General features: G+C 57.8%; 1 protein-coding gene across 1 annotated transcript in view; it reads right to left on the reverse strand.

Moving 5' to 3' along the window:
* The window catches only part of SLC16A2 (solute carrier family 16 member 2), a 36,215-nt gene extending 28,294 nt beyond the window's left edge, over positions 1-7,921 (reverse strand). Inside the window, exon 1 of the mRNA XM_053955691.1 lies at positions 7,564-7,921. Within this exon, the coding sequence (XP_053811666.1) occupies positions 7,564-7,921 (358 nt within the window). The remainder of the gene's footprint in view (positions 1-7,563) is intronic.
* Positions 7,922-15,464: the final 7,543 nt, after the last annotated feature.

The following is a 15,464-nucleotide window of genomic DNA, read 5'->3' on the forward strand; positions in this document are numbered from 1 at the left end:
GTGCAGCGCCGGGAGCTCCCGTTGCAGCCATGGGGTGCAATGCTCCTCTGCCTGTGCCCTGCAAGGTGCAGGGATGGAAGTACGGGATAGCCCCAAGGGGGAGCTCCCCTGCGGCGTGCAAGGGGGTGCTGGGGCTGCCCTCCTGCCACAGCGTCCTCTCGGTGATCCCACATGGGGCTAGGAGGTTGCTCAGAGCATGCTGGGTTGCTCTTTGCACAGAGGCCAGCATGGCACGGCATGGCATGGCATGGCATGGCATGGCATGGCATGGCATGGCATGGCATGGCATGGCATGGCATGGCATGGCATGGCATGGCATGGCATGGCATGGCATGGCATGGCATGGCATGGCACAGCTGCCATGGATGCCCAAGATGAGTTCCAGCAAAACAACTCAGGGCTGTGACCCGGCAGCTCTTCCCAAGGGTTTTTCCCCGTGTTTCAGCTCTGGAAGGACGTGCTGGGGACAAGGGCCAAGCTAGTGCATCAGGTGATTTTTTAGGGATCTACAACTAAAAGGGTAGGGGCGGGGGAAAACCCTGCAAACGTGCGGGTGGAATGCAGGGCTGTGCCACCCTGCCCGCGGGGTGTACCGAGGGAGGCCGGGGCAGCGGCAGGAGCGGCCGGAGGGAGCCCCGGGCGGGCGGCACAGCGGGCAGGGCGCGCGGGCGTGCGGGCAGCGCCGCGTCCCGCCGGCCGCGGAGCTGGCAGGACCTGTTGTGCGAGGTGCCGGGGAGAGGCTGGAATGGCTCGCGCCTGCGAGCGTGTTGCAGCAATTCCCAGCACACGTCATGTGGGTTTTGCAACCGCCCCAACTGTCTCGGGGTGGATGCGCCGAAAGGGCCCGGGGAGAACCGAGCGCTCCGGTGCCTGCGGCGGGCACGGCAACGCCCGGCGGGACAGCTGGGCACGGCCCCCGGCCATGCCCAGCCTGGCACATACCTCTCCACCAGCCCTTTATCCGCAGGGCTAAATGCTAAAGGGCAGCATCTCCTTCCCTGGCAATAGGGAATAATCAATCCTTCGAGGAAGAGGAAGGGAAAACCCAACAAATCCCTGCTGCAGCAGGGTGGGTGCAGTAACATATCTGCACATGTGCTGGACTGGTGTCCAGTCCTCTTGGCCCATTGCCATGGTGATGCCATGGGATGCATATCCCCTGGAGATCCGGGGAAAAGCGATTCCTCCGGGAAAACACTGGCTGCAAGATGTGGGTGCATGGCCTCTGTCTCAGCTGGGAAATTCTGGCATCCTCCTCTGTGCTCTGACCTGCTCATAAGAAACCCCTGAAGGGTGATCATTCCAAAAACAGTGAGTGGGAGACACTGAGGTATTTGGTGACGTGCCAGAAAATTCCGTATGGCACCCAGACGGCAGCCAGCAGTGGGCAGAACACCAGTATGGTTGGACTCGGTGATCTTAGAGGCCTTTTCCAAACTATTCCCTGATTGTGGGGCCAGGGTGGAGCCTCATTTGATTCCAGAGAGGGGGCACAGCTTTGGAAGTGCCTGTGGCATCTGCCACCAATGTCCCCAACAGTTGCATGCCACCTCATCTGGCCACGCTGCCCCCCTGCTGCTGGCCTGTGCCACGCTGGCTGAGGTCCCCAGGAGTGACTGGGATAAGACAGCAAAAGGCTCCTCTGGGCTCGTATCCAGACAGTGCCAAATCCTGCCAGGCACAGCAGCAGTGCCACTGCCCCACCGGGGTCACCTCCCTGTCGGCACGGCAGGAGTGGGGCTGGCTTGCTGCCACCCAGGGAATTTCCCCCGTGCACACCATGGGATACAAAAATCAGCCCCGGGAGGTGAAACCCAGGTAATTCCTCCTTCCCCAAACTGCCCTGCAGGGAATTCGGCTCCACATCCACCGATCCTGGTGGTCCTCATCACACCACCAGATCATTTGGAAGGCCGATACTGGTGGGATGGGGTGATTGATAGTGCTGCCTCACAAGTGGGATAATCCCTGGGAATGGTGTCTGGAGACTCTGGATAAGCAGGGAGAGAGCCAGAGGGGCTGTCCCAGGGACACGGGCAGGTGACAAGGCCCACGTGAGCCTTGCACAGCCAGCCCCTGGGCACTGCCAGTGAGGTCAGCAGCGCCTCCCAGCCACGGGGTTTGGCCCAGCCTGATGGGTTAGGTCTGGTTTAAAGTGTAGGGTGAGAACCATCCCAGCTGATGGGCAGCTTCCAGCTGCTGAGGGATTTTAAGGAAATTAAAGGATGACTTGTCAAACTCGTGGATTTCTCCCCAAAAGAGGAAATGAAATGGTTCCTTTGCCTTGCACTGCATCACACCCCATTGTCACTTCGTGCCGCCACATTCATCCCAGCCCTGTGATCTGCAGCAGTAACCCCTTCACCCTCCAATCCCTCCTCCTTCTCATCCTCCTCCTGTTCCCAGCCCTGTCTCAGTGATGGATTTGCAACTCAGCACCTTCAAATTTTAACCTATGATCCAAACTTCACAAAGTAGAGGTGGTTTTGTTCATTTAGTTGCAGCTAAAAGGACCAAAAAACTCCAAGCCAACTGCACGACTTCTTCATAGGCCACAGGAGCTGCCACCACTCAAGGACAATGGCCACCAGGAAATACAACCTTACATCTTCTTGGCTGGCTGGTGGAGGACACTTAAAAGTAAATTAAAAACCACTAAAATGGCAAATGTGCTGGCTGAGAGGGCCCCTGCAGTCTTGAAAAACAAGAACCTCCCTTAGAAACAGCACTCCGGCCTCCTAATAACCTTAATCGCTCCCGACAGCCCCAAGAACCAGGTTTAACAACATGACTGGGCTTTGTTTGCTTTTCAGGCTGCTTTATCTCACACAGTACCTTGCAATCAGCTCAGGCAAAACCCCAGTTCCTCTAAAACTCCCCCGTTTCCCTGTAGTCACAAACTCCAGCTCCCAAAACAGAGGCTGGGGCAGAGCCTGGTGCTGGCACACTCGCATCCCACCATGGAAAACCCCCAGTAAATCTGGGAAGGCTCTGTGCTGCCCTTTGTACTCCCCAGCTTGCAGGGCAAGGTAATAAAAACAAGTTTTTTATCACTTTTTGCTGGATTTACCTCCCCATCTGGGCTACGTAAATATTGTTCATGTCAGTGCATCCCTCTGCAGGGTTAGAGGAGGGTTGGGAGCCCGGGTGGACATGGGAAAGGCCCCAGGAAAGCTGAGGTCCACAGCAGCCTTGGACAATAAAGCTGTGAAACGGGGCCAGCACAGCACCCTGGTAATTAGTAATTAGCTCCAAATCCTGCAGATTTGGGTAAGAAGGTGACAACCACAGTGTCAACAACTTCACAGTGCTCCCAGGAGATGGGAGCCTCCAAAAGGCCAGCAATGGACAATAACCCCATGATCCCAATTTAGTTGGGATCATTTCCAAGAATTACCTCTTGCAATCAAAGCAACGTGGCCAACAGGTTGAGGGAGCAGATTCTCCCCTTGCTCTAAAGGGGTTTCAAGAGAGCTGGACAGGGATAGGACAAGGGTGAATGGCTTCCCACTGCCAGAGGGCAGGGTCAGATGGGATATTGGGAAGGAATTCCTCCCTGGGAGGGTGGGCAGGCCCTGGCCCAGGTGCCCAGAGCAGCTGAGGCTGCCCCTGGATCCCTGGGAGTGTCCAAGGCCAGGTTGGACATTGGGGCTTGAAGCAGCTTGGGACAGTGGGAGGTGTCCCTGCCCATGGCAGGGGTTAGAATGTGGTGATTTTTAAGGTCCCTTCCAACAGGAAGCACTCTGTGATTTACCCTCACCTTGGGATTTCTCTTCCCAGCTCCTAAAGCTCCAGCCACGCTCACCCACCCACAGAATCTTCTTCAGCCCAGAGAGGAGTGCAGGCTTCTCCTCCCCCTCTCTCATATGACTGTTAGCACTGAAATGCTTTGTTTTCTCCAAAAACCCCCTTGTTCTTTCTTACCAAGCCTTCATTACAATGCTGGAGTAAAAACAGCCTTTTCCACCTGTGCTCACCTGTCCTGAGTATGTGAAATCAGCACAAAGAAATTCCCCAGCAAAACGGATGGGAATTGAGGAATAAAGGTGACATCAGCCCTGCCTTGGCTCAGGATCTGGTCACTCAGGGACTGTGGTCCATGCACCATTCCAGCTTCCCTAAGCACAAGGAGCTCCAGCAGCCTCTGCTCCTTGTCTAGAGCTGGCCTAATGGGGGGAAGCTGTTCCCCAAGTTCTTGCACACTGATCAGGGGATGCTGATGGACACAGAGATGCACTCAGAGGAGCTGCAGCCAAACCAGACCAGCTCCTCAGGCCATCTCTCCAAATGCTTTTAGTTCCATTTCCAGGCACCAAAACATTAAATATTAAGGGAAGAGAGTTAATCTATATCTGGGATATTGAAACAAAGCAGAGGAGGGGAGAAGAAAAAGATAAATAGACCTTTTTAAAATAAAACCAAAATCTGCAGGCTGTCCCACCAGGGCTTTCCAGACCTCGGGTATGGCACAAGGATGTGTTTAGAATAACAAGATGCACCAAGAAATGTCACTCTCCTGGCTCTGCCTAGGTATCTGGAGCACCCTCTGGGACCTTTGGGTGGCTCCTTGGCTGAGGGCACAGCCCTGGTCAGGGACAAGGCCACCTTGTGGTCCCCTCTCCCAAGCTTGAGGCACATCTGACAGTGGCAGAGCAGACACTGAGGTAAGAAGGTTCATGCCCAGTCAATGCTCACCAGGACTGTGCTGCCACTCAAAAGGGCTTTTGGAGCTGAGGAAGATGAGGGTGCTGGGCTGGCTCATCTGGCCCTTGGCTCAGTGTCAGCCCTCACTGTGGGACCAGCACCGGGACAGCCACGGATCCATAGATCCCTCAGCACCGGAACGAGCCTTGTACAACCGGAGGCAAACGTCACCACTCATCTCCCAGCAAACACCCTCAAGCATCACTCAACACCTCTCCAGCAAAGCTGGATTTTTTTTTTTTTCCTGGCCGAGTGCTCACATGTATATTATTTTTTTTATTCTGGTCTCAGCATTCCTCCACTCCCCCCGCAAGAAAACAAACCCGAAAGCACAGAGTGTGCCTCGCAAAGGCCCCGCGCTGGCGTCCCGCGGGGAAGGGGCACGCGGTGGTCGCAGCAGCCTGCCTGCCCCAGCCCGCCGTGCTTGTTGACATAGGCAGCACAGTATATTTCTTTAAAGAGAGGAGCCTATGCATTCGATGCATTGCTGCCACAGGGTTTGTTTTCAAAGCCTGACCCCAGACCTGAACTCCACGGATCCTGCGTTTCTCAAGATCAAACGCAAGAAAACGTGACCAATGCAAACAAGAAATAAACCTTGATAATTATAGCTGGGGCGGCTATTGTTTAGTGCCGACTAGCACCCTTTTTAGCATAAACAGAACCCTATTTTTAAAGGGATGCCTGACCAGCTGACAGCATTACTCCCCATTTTGCCTCCAAACCCCCTGTTTGATAGAAACCCACCTCCCTGAGACCTGGAGGAGGTTTAAGAGCAGAGACAAAAGGCTGAGCCATGCCCACAGCCATACTGGATGCCGCTGCTGCAGCAGGGAACGGATCCTCATCCTCCCAACCTGCTCCCTGTTGGCGGGGGATGAGGGGCTCCCTGGGGTCCGGCTGTTGCCTGCAGCTGGCGGGTTCAGAGTGACGTTGGAGGACAAACAGACAGCACCGGTCTTTTCAGGAAGGCCATATCACTTAGCGCTTGGAAAGGAGCTACGATATTTTCCTGATTATGTTTGCACGCAAACGAGCGCCGCGGGGAAATTATGCAATGCTGAGTGGGGAGGGGTGGGAGCGAGGGAGGAAGGGCTGGAGGGGGGCTCCAGGCTGCACCCCGCTGCCCTCAGCCCCAGCCAGTGCAGCTGCAGCCCCGGAGGTGCCGCAGATGGATCCGCCACCGCTGCTGGAGCCTCGGCACCACAACCTCGGAGCCACGACTCAGTTATTAACGGCCTCTTCATTAAGCACCCAGACCAAAATGCAGATATTCGTCACCCAGGCAATTTAATTACCCAGCCTGGGTTCACCTCGCACACCCACACGCCTTTCTTTTTCGAGACCTCTGTGCGGTCATAGCCTTAAATAAATAGATGGCAGGAGCAAGAGGCAGATGCTGACTCCTACAACCTCTGTCTTGGGCACAGAGCCTTTAAACCACCAGAACTTGCAGTATTTAATTTCTTTTGTTACCGCTTTTACCTTTAGAGCCCTGCCTTAGGCTTTCTAGATACAATCACAGGTAGCAGGAAACAGAGAGCTGCACTATGAGCTTCCTGGGCATCACATGCGCACACACAACACACACACACACACACACACTCCCAGCCCATCCATCACCCTAATTACAACTGGCCACACGTCCGCAGCTCGCTGTGGCACTCTGTTAGTACCCGTAATTACATGGTCCCATCGTCTCCCTGGTAAGAGTATCACGGAGTTAATTTGGGATTCTAGATGTGGTGGATCCCGTAATGAATTTCATCCTGGCGCGCTCCCCGCTGCACTCGCCGGCCATGTGCCAGCTGAGGGAGGGAGCGTGGGCAACGCTGGTCCCCAAAACAAGGCTTTAAGGTCCTTACACAGCCCTGGCACTCATCTCTCCCCAGCACACTCCTGGCTCCTGGCTGCTGCCCACGTCCCAGCCAGAGTCAGGACAGCACCGCAGGCAGGTTCCCTCAGCGTCAAGTGTTCGTCTCCACCTGGCAGATGAGAGCAAGGTGGGCCACGGCTGTCCACCACGAGGATGGATGTGATCTTCCAGCGGGGACAGGAGGACCTGGGACAAGGCTGGGCCTCCCAACACCAGTGTCCAGCTGGGACCACCACGCTAGGAGGCTGTTGTCCCTCTGCCAAGTCTACTTCAACAGCAGGGTCTTGGCAGCAAGAATCAACCCTTTTCTCCATATTAACCCTACCCAGTCTGCACCCTGGCCAGGCCTGTCGGTCCTACCAAAACTGGGTAGGTCCTACCAAAGCTGTGTGCAGTCCATGGATCTTGCTTTTCAGGGATGTGAAATGCTGGAGACCCCGCGCTGCCCTCGGAGTGACCGCGCAGGTGGCGCTGCCAGCCCTGCCCTGTGCCGGCCGTCCCACTGAATGGACACGGCTCGGAGGGAGCGTGGCAGCAGGGCAGATGCTCTCCTGGAGCCACCCCCGGCCAACAAGGCAGACAGATAGAAAGCTTGAAAACTCATAAAATAGAACAATAATAAAGAAAACTAGAGGGGGTGGCTCACACGCAGCAGCTGATTCACCAGTGCTGCTCTGCTTTACCCCAGGACACACCGGCAGGACAAGCTAAGGGCGTGTTTTTCAACCGAATTACTTTTAATTGAGTACATCGGAGCTTAGAAACACATGATGCTGTCGGAGATAAATATAGCCACGGCTACGAGGATAGAGGGGGCAGGGAGCAATCGAGGTTCCACACAGCCGAGAAGGAGCTTCCAGCTCCGGGAGGCAGCGCCGGCCGTGCCGCCGCACCTTTCCCCGTTCCGCTCGGGCATCCCCGCTCCGCTCGGGCACCCCCCGCACGCACTGCCCGGCCTGGGGAAGGGGCCGCGGAGCCCATACCTGTTTTAAACTCTAGCGCCGGATCCTTCTCCCCCTCGCCCAGGTCGCTCTGCAGCATCATGTAGAGGATCCCGAAGGAGTTGTGGATGCCGAAGATGGAGCCGTTGCACCAGGCGGCGGCGAAGACCACCACCCAGCCGAAGCCGCCCTCGGGGGGCTGGAAGGGCGCGGCGACCCCGCTCTGTCCCTGCTCAGCCTCGGCACCGGCCCCGGCCCCAGCACCAGCCCCGGCCCCGGCCCCGGCCCCGGGCTCGCCCTCGCCCGCCGCCGCCGCCGGCACCTTCTCGTCGCGTTGCGCCATCGCGGCCGCGCTCCGGCCGCCGCCCGCCGCCCGACTGCCCCGCAGCCGGTCCCACATGCCCGCCGCCCCCCCCGGCCGGCCCCCCCGCCCGCCCCCTCCTGCCGCAGCCTCACTCCCCGCCTCCCCTCCGCCGCCTCCATCCTCCTCCTCCTCCTCCATCGCGCCGCTCGGCCCCCGCGTCCCTACCTGCGGCGGGGCCTGCCCGCCCGCCCGCGCCCCCCTCCCGTCCCCCCGCGGCGCTCAAAGGCGGCCCCGGGCCCGGCCGCGGCCCCGCATCGCCCGCCGAGCCGCCGCACCGCCCCCGCCGCCGCATCCTGCGGCGGGCCCGGCCCGGGGCGGGCCCCCGCCAGCGCCGCCCCCGCGGGGCCCGGCGGGGCGCGGGGGGCGGCAGGGAGCGATGGGGGAGCCGCCGCCGGCCCCCGGCCCCGCGCAGTCCCCCGGTCGCGGGGCATCCCGCGGGCGCGGCCCGGGGGCTCTCGGTGGCCCGGCGGGGGATGCTGCCGCTGCCTCCGCCCCGCAGCGAAGCCCCCGGAGCCGCCCGAGCAGGTGGCAAACAGCCGGCGAGGGGATGCATTTCCTTCCACGCCGTACAGCCCGGTGGGAGTTTTGGCGTGCCCTACCTCGAAAAGTTCGGAGAGCGTTTGTGTGACCCCAACCCGGCTTCTTGCTGGGGGAAGCCGCCGACATCACCCCGGCAGCGGCGGCTGCCCCCAGGGCCGCGGGTCACCCCACGCTGCCTTCTCCGGGCGGGATAGCAGCGGCCACCCAAACTCAATGATTCTGGGAGCTGTTCCCTCGCCTCTGCCTTGTTTTGCAGCAAGCTCTGCCTTTTCCCTTCTTTCAATAAATAATTACAAGCCCACCAATATATTAAAGCCTGTCTTTTCACACGCTGAAGGTATTTATGCTTTCATATATGCCAAGTCTGAGTTATTATTCTTTCTTTCCCCTAATGGCTGTGTCAGTGTCAGATTCCTATCAGAGTAAAATAATACATCCCAACCTCCCGCTGCTCTTTCTTTACCTCCAGGGATATTAATTACAGGGCAGGGTGCGGAGCGGCAGGGAGGCGGCGGCAGGGCCGCACTATCTCCGTGCCTCTCCCGAAGCCGGAGAGCAGCACTCGGCCACGGGCTGCGGGTTGGGAAGACTTTTGTCTACGTGCTGCGGCTCGCCAAGCTTGGAGAACCCCTCTGGGACACGGCTACAGCCAGAAAAACCTCTCCTCGGCCTTCCCGCCTGCTCCCGCCGGCAAATCACTGCCAGCTCCATCGCCATCCGCTTCCTCCCGGGCAGAGGATGAGGAGCAGCGGCTCTGCCCGGCTCTGAGCAGCTGCTGTGAGCGATGGCGAGACCCGAGCTGGAGGGATGCGCCCATGGAGAGCGCGGTCTCCACGCCTCGCCTTCCCTCCTGTGCACCGCGCCGATGGATGAGCCCAAATCCCCCCGCCCGGTGGGCTGCCCGGCGGGAACGCCGCGCTCAGGTCAGCCTCGCTGCTGGAGGAACTGCATTTTTATTTCCCTTCCTCTCTGGTGGAGTCTCCTCCCCGGATCCCCATCTCCACAGCGCGGCCGGGGGAGGCTTGGGAGGTTTGGAAGCATCTTCCACTGCCCTCTGCCGACACAACGAGCAGCTAAATTTTAATTTCCACATCACCAGAAAGCCTGCTCGGGTTCCTGGCCTGCTGGTTTTATTTTGTTAAGCCCCTGCAAGCTGACAGAGAAGGGGCCTGGGGTACCCCGGGTGGTGCACAGGGAAGCTGCCCCCCAAAATGTTCATTGTCCACAGCAGCAAAGCAAGGCTGGATTTAAAACAGCAATGAGAGAGGTGGGAGAACTCTTTGCCATAGAAAACACTGTGTTATGGAGACTTCTTCCCTCTGGAGCTGCAGAAGGCTCTCGCAGAGTGGGAAACAGGAGGTTAATACTCCTTGGACCTTGAGCCAGACACAAAACCCAGGGAGCAGCATCTCTCCTGGATGTTGGCTGCATGGTGCCTGGACAGGTCATTTTTTGGCCCAGGCATCACTGGGCTGGACTGGACCAATGAGACTGAGGAGTAAAATCACAGAAGGGGCTGAAAAAGCAGGGGTTAAAACTCTGGGCTGGGTGAGATGATGGAGGTTTCATTGAGGAGGGAGATGCAGCCTGGGAAGCTTTGGGAAATCCAGGCAGGAACAGCTCTGCCTGCTGTAAGAACACGGAGCATCCCACCCAGAGGCTCTGCGGCTTCATAACCACAAGATGAAAGAAACACTGAGGAAAACCCTGCTCTTCCCATTGAACTCAATGCTAGAACACCCTTCTGTGTCTGCCACGTGGTTTCCCTCAAAGCCCTGAGCCTGCCAGCTTGGTGAGGGATGCAGTGGATGGCAGCAGCACCTCGGGGCTCTCCAGATCCACATCTGGCATCCCTGGAGAGCTGGCAGGGAGCACCTCATGTCACAGCTGACAAGCCCCCGGCCACCCGGGCAAGGCGTGGCTGCCAGCAGTGTGTGCTTGGCTCCAAGCCCTCGTGCCAGAGCCTCTGCCAGAGGGATTGGCTCCTGCTCAATGTGTGTGCCTGGGTGTGCAGAAGGGGAGGAGGAATGGAAATACCTGTGCAAACAGCTTGGGCAGTGTTTTGGGAGGACGTGGCTTCGGAGAATACAAATCCCCAGCAGCTTTGCAACCTGGCTTGGTTTTAGTGACATGGGGATAATGCCTTAAGTTTGAGCTTTCCTATTTTCCAGATTCTGTACTGCAGTAGTATATAACTCTGAACTTCATATAAAGTGTTAACAAGTTCTCCTCACAGTTTGGTTAGACAAAACAATCCTTTTCCAGCCCCAGAACCAAGGACACTGCTGCAGCTTCAGGCCCAAAAAGTGCAAACAACAGGGAATTGAGGAGAGCAGACCGGGAGGATGGGACTGCATAACTTGGAGCTTTAACTGGACAATTAACCCCAAAATGGAAATGGACCAAAACTTATAAAAGTGTGAAAACTCCTGACCCAGGGTCCATCTTGGGTGTAGCCTCAGCCGGGCTCTTGCACTGCCCAAGGTGAATCCTGTGAAGGCCTTTTAATAAATCCCTGCTTTATTCCTTTAACTCTGTCCAGCCTCTGTTCCAGGAGCCTCTCAAGGCATCAGGGACATGTAGGGTTGTCCTGAGGACAAAACTGACAGCGTCTGCTGCAGGGCCAAAAGCTCCAGGAAAACATCTCTAGTGGCTAGCAGCTCTCGGCAGAGACATTCACATGCTGGGCACAGCCCCTCCCTGTCATTAGCAACGCTCCTTTCTTTAGACTGGAGCTGTAGTTAAGACAGCTGCTGCATCTGGCCTGGCAGAGACACTGTCCCAGAGAAAAAAGTATCTCGGGGGCAGCCTTAGGGATGTGGCAGAACTCCCTCCCTGGCAGGGATACTGGAATGCAGAGTCTGGAGCCCAAGGCTTGTCCCAGGGAGAAGGCAGAGAGGGGACCAGCACACTGCAATGTCCTTCCTCTGCCTGACTTTGCCAGTGTTGGGCATCAAAAATATCACAGGTGGCATTTTCCACCTTTTTGGCAAGATTGAAGTATATTCTACTTAGCTTGGCTGAAAAATGAGGCAACTTAAAAGTGCTGGTGTGAGCAGTGGGTTTTCAGGGAACCGTGTGCCACCAAACCCCACATTTGGCTGCATTTTGGCAGTGGAAATCACAGCACCGTGTCCACTCCAGTGGCTCTGGGCTGGGTGGGGAGCATGGTGCTGCTCAGACACTGCTGCCCTACCTGATTTTTCATGCAGCTGAGCAAAAGCACTGTTTCTGGCCCAAACAGAGGAACAGGGTGGATCTATGTTGTATTAAAGGGCTTCTGGAGCCACGCAGCTGCCTGCTCACCTTCAGCCATCCAGCTGCAGAGGTGTGGAGGGCATTTTCTGAGCGTGCCTCAGCGGTTTTCCATATTTCCTTTGAAATAGGAGCTACAAGGGCATGTTCCTGTGGGGAAGTGGAAGTTCCTGCCCAGCCCCACCAACCCCAACCACGACGCAGCCGCCAGCGGCCGCCCCAGCTCTGCCACGTAACCCCACAGGACCTCTGCGCGAGGTGCCAGAGATGCTCTGCTGATGGGAAGAGCTCGAGCCGGCACACAAAGGAGGCAAGGATCCAGCTGTAAATTAATATTTTATAGAACACCAAGAAAAATCAGAGAGGCTAATTACAGCGATAATCATCACGGCCCGGAGGCATTTCCATGGAAGTCAGGAATTACCCAGGATTACCTCAGCCCTCGCAGCAGCCCGCGGGGGAGGTGAGCGCGTGCGGCAGTGCCACAGCACCCACCACCTCCTCCTGGGCCAGCTGGGGGTCCACGACCCAAAATGAAGAGCTTTGGCAGCCTCCTGGCATCCCACTCCAGCTGCACAGCCTTTGGCTTGCTGAGCTGGTTGGGGTGGATGGAGGGGTGGTGGGGTTTGGGGTTGGGTGCTCCCCTGGGCCCCACTGTGCCTGTTTGTCCACAGTGTCACTGATGTGGGAGCCACTGATGACCCAAAGCTGCTCAAAACCCCAAGGGGTTCAGGGAATCACTGGCAAAAAGTTCGTGGATGTGCCCCCAGGGAAGGTTTTTCCTATGGTTCATTAATTTACTGTTATTAACTGATATTTGCATAGTTTATCCAGTGATGGAATGAATTCCCTTGGGAAAGGGTGAATTCCCCATCAACTCCTCACTTTGGAGGGTGGGGGCACTGCCCAGCTCCAGCATGGCACAAAGGTGGCTCATGGCAACCCTGGAACATCTCTGGGAGCTGCAGGGCCAGGAGCTCTGCAGGCTCCTGTCCCACGGCCCAGGACAAAGCCAGCCCAGGCACCTCCAGGGGAGCGGCTCGGGGAGCAGAGAAGCCTTGGTGCAGCTGGTTTGTGCCCCTGAGCCCGAGCAGAGGACACTGCTGGTCTGAATGCAGAAAAAACTCAGGTGAAACCCCAGGTGTGCTGTGCACAGAGCAGGGAAGAGCCTGGGCTGAGGCTGGCCCTGGGCACCCTGAGGGTGCTGAAGGTGCACAGATCTGCGGGTGCTGCTGTCTGCACCCTCTGCTCCCCCTGCCCTCACCCTCCCAAGCTGTGTGGGGCACCCTGGGCACTCTGTGCACCCCAAGCTTGGGGGTGTGTGTGCCTGAGAGCACCCAGGAATAGAGGAGATGGTCTGGGGGCTCCAGGGGCTGAGGCCTGGGCAGTTGTGCCACCCTTTGGGTTTGCTCCTGGCGCTTCGGGGGTGTGTGACTTGCTGAGCTGCTCCTGGCAGCGCTGAGAGCTCCGGAGCTGCTCTGAGCCAGGGCTGCAGGTCACCGAGGGCTGCGGGCAGGAGGGGGCAGCTCTGTCCTGGGGCACAGCAGAGGGGCTGCTCACCCCTCCCGTCCAAACGTGAGTCCCCAGATCCCTGCCTGGCGCTGTCGCAGGCTGTGCTGTCCTGGGAGCAGCGTCAGCCTCCTCGCCCTGACCGGCTGCACTTCTGGCTCTGTTTGGCTCATGGAAAACTTCTACTTCATTTCTTGAGATGAGAACACCTCTGGTAGCACCAGCACAGGGACAGGACAGCTTGGCCAAGGCAGTCCAGGATGAATCTAAAATCTCCAGCCTGAGTGTCCGCTGCTCGAGGAAGGTCCCTGGGGACACCGGCAGGGGGGGACGGAGTGAGGGGGGCGTGGGCTGCAGAGCTGCCCGAGCTCCTCCGGGCACGGCAGAGCTGCCCTTACACCTACAGAAAAGACGGGCTCTGGGCTGGGACACAGCCTTGTGCCAGACCCCTAGGTCCAGCCTAGTGAGTGCCCAGGAGATGGCAGCTGTCCCTTTTGGGGTGCCCTCGCCCTTCATCCATGCCGGTTTTCTCTTCCTGAGGAGCACCGGGAGCCTGATGTGCTGGGGATGAGGAGCTCTCTCCGCTGCCTCCCCGCTGCTGGATGCAGCGCCTTCCTGACAAGCACGGATTAATCCCGCCCTGGAGCGCTCCATAAAGAAATCAAAGCGTGAGTCATCTCCCTCCAAACCTCAAACCGTGTCACAGATTATCCCTCGTGCTGCTGAAGTTCTTGCTTCCCCCACACGCCTCAGTGCAAGGGGAAGCAAACGCGGTTCCCACATCGCAGCTCCCGCACGGCTCGAACCACCTGTCTCTCCGGGCTCACTCTGCCCTCTAGTAGCGGCCGCACTTACAGCAGTCGCAGAATCACGGCATCGTGGAATTGTTTAGGGTGGAAAAGCCTTCATCGAGTCCAACCATTCTCACAGCACTGCCAAACCCAACATTAACCCGTATCCCCAAATGCCACATCTAGACATCCTTTAAATCCCCCCAGGGACGGTGACTCTATCACTGCTCTGGGCAGCTGTGCCAAGGCTAGACAACCCCTGCAGTGAAGAAATTTTCCTTAACGTCCAATCTAAACCTCCCCTGGCCCAGCCTGGGGCCGTTCCCTCTCCTCCTGTCCCTATTCCCTGGAGCAGAGCCCGACCCACCCCCCAGCTGTCCCCTCCTGTCAGGAGTTGTGCAGAGCCACAAGGGCCCCCCTGAGCCTCCTTTGCTCCAGGCTGAGCCCCTTTCCAGCTCCCTCAGCTACTCCTGGTGCTCCAGCCCCTTCCCAGCTCCATTCCCTTCCCTGGACATACTCCAGCCCCTCAACGGCTCTCTTGAGGGGCTCAGAACTGCCCCCAGGATCTGAGGTTTGATTTCTGTGGGTGCCTTGCTCTGCTGCACCCCCAGCCCAGAGTTCCCCTTGGCTGCCCTGGCTGGGCAGGGGCATGGCCAGGGATTTGAGGAAGGGCTGTGGGGTCACTGGAGCCTGCCCTGGCTCTGCTGGCATCCTTGGCACGGACACGCAGCTGCTATGGGCAGAGCTGTGTGGTTTTCCTGCAGTCTCAGCCCCTGAAGGAGTAATTCACCTCTCTCCTTTGCCAGCCAGCAGAATCCCTGCTGGTCACTGGGGCTGGAGTGTGGACATAGCCTGGGATGGGTTTGGTGTGGCTGGAGTGGGCTGAGAAGGGCAGAGCTCTGAGGTGGGGTCAGTGGAAGTTGTCCCTGCCATGGCAGGGGTGTTGGGACTGGATGGTCTTTAAGGTCACTTTCAACCCAAACCATTCTGGGATTCTAGGACTCCCAGGCTTGGATTTTGTTAGACCCCCAAGCAGCTGAGGCTCCTGCAAATGTTTGCACTCAACATGGCCCAGCACTGGCACTGGGGCACAGAGTCATGGCATGGTTTAGGCTGGAGGGCATCTTTAAAGGTCTTCTAGTCCAACCCCCTGCCGTGGGCAGGGACACCTCCCACTGTCCCAAGGTTACTCCAAGCCCCATCCATCCTGACCTTGAACACTTCTAGGGATCCAGGAGCTTCTCTGGGCACCCTATGCCAGGGCCGCCCCACCCTCATTGTAAAAAACTTCTTCCTCATATCTAGTTTAAATCGACCCTCTTTTATTTTAAGACTATCACTGTCCTCTAACAACAGGTCCTGGTAAAAACTTTGTCACCATCTTTCTTGGAGCCCCTTTAGGCCCTGGAAGGGGCTCTGGGGTCTCCCTGGATCCTTCCCTTCTCCAGGTGAACACCCCGAGCTCTCCCAGCCTGCCCTCAGAG

Source organism: Vidua chalybeata, chromosome 14 (assembly GCF_026979565.1).
Source record: "Vidua chalybeata isolate OUT-0048 chromosome 14, bVidCha1 merged haplotype, whole genome shotgun sequence".
NCBI classification, from domain to species: domain Eukaryota; kingdom Metazoa; phylum Chordata; class Aves; order Passeriformes; family Viduidae; genus Vidua; species Vidua chalybeata.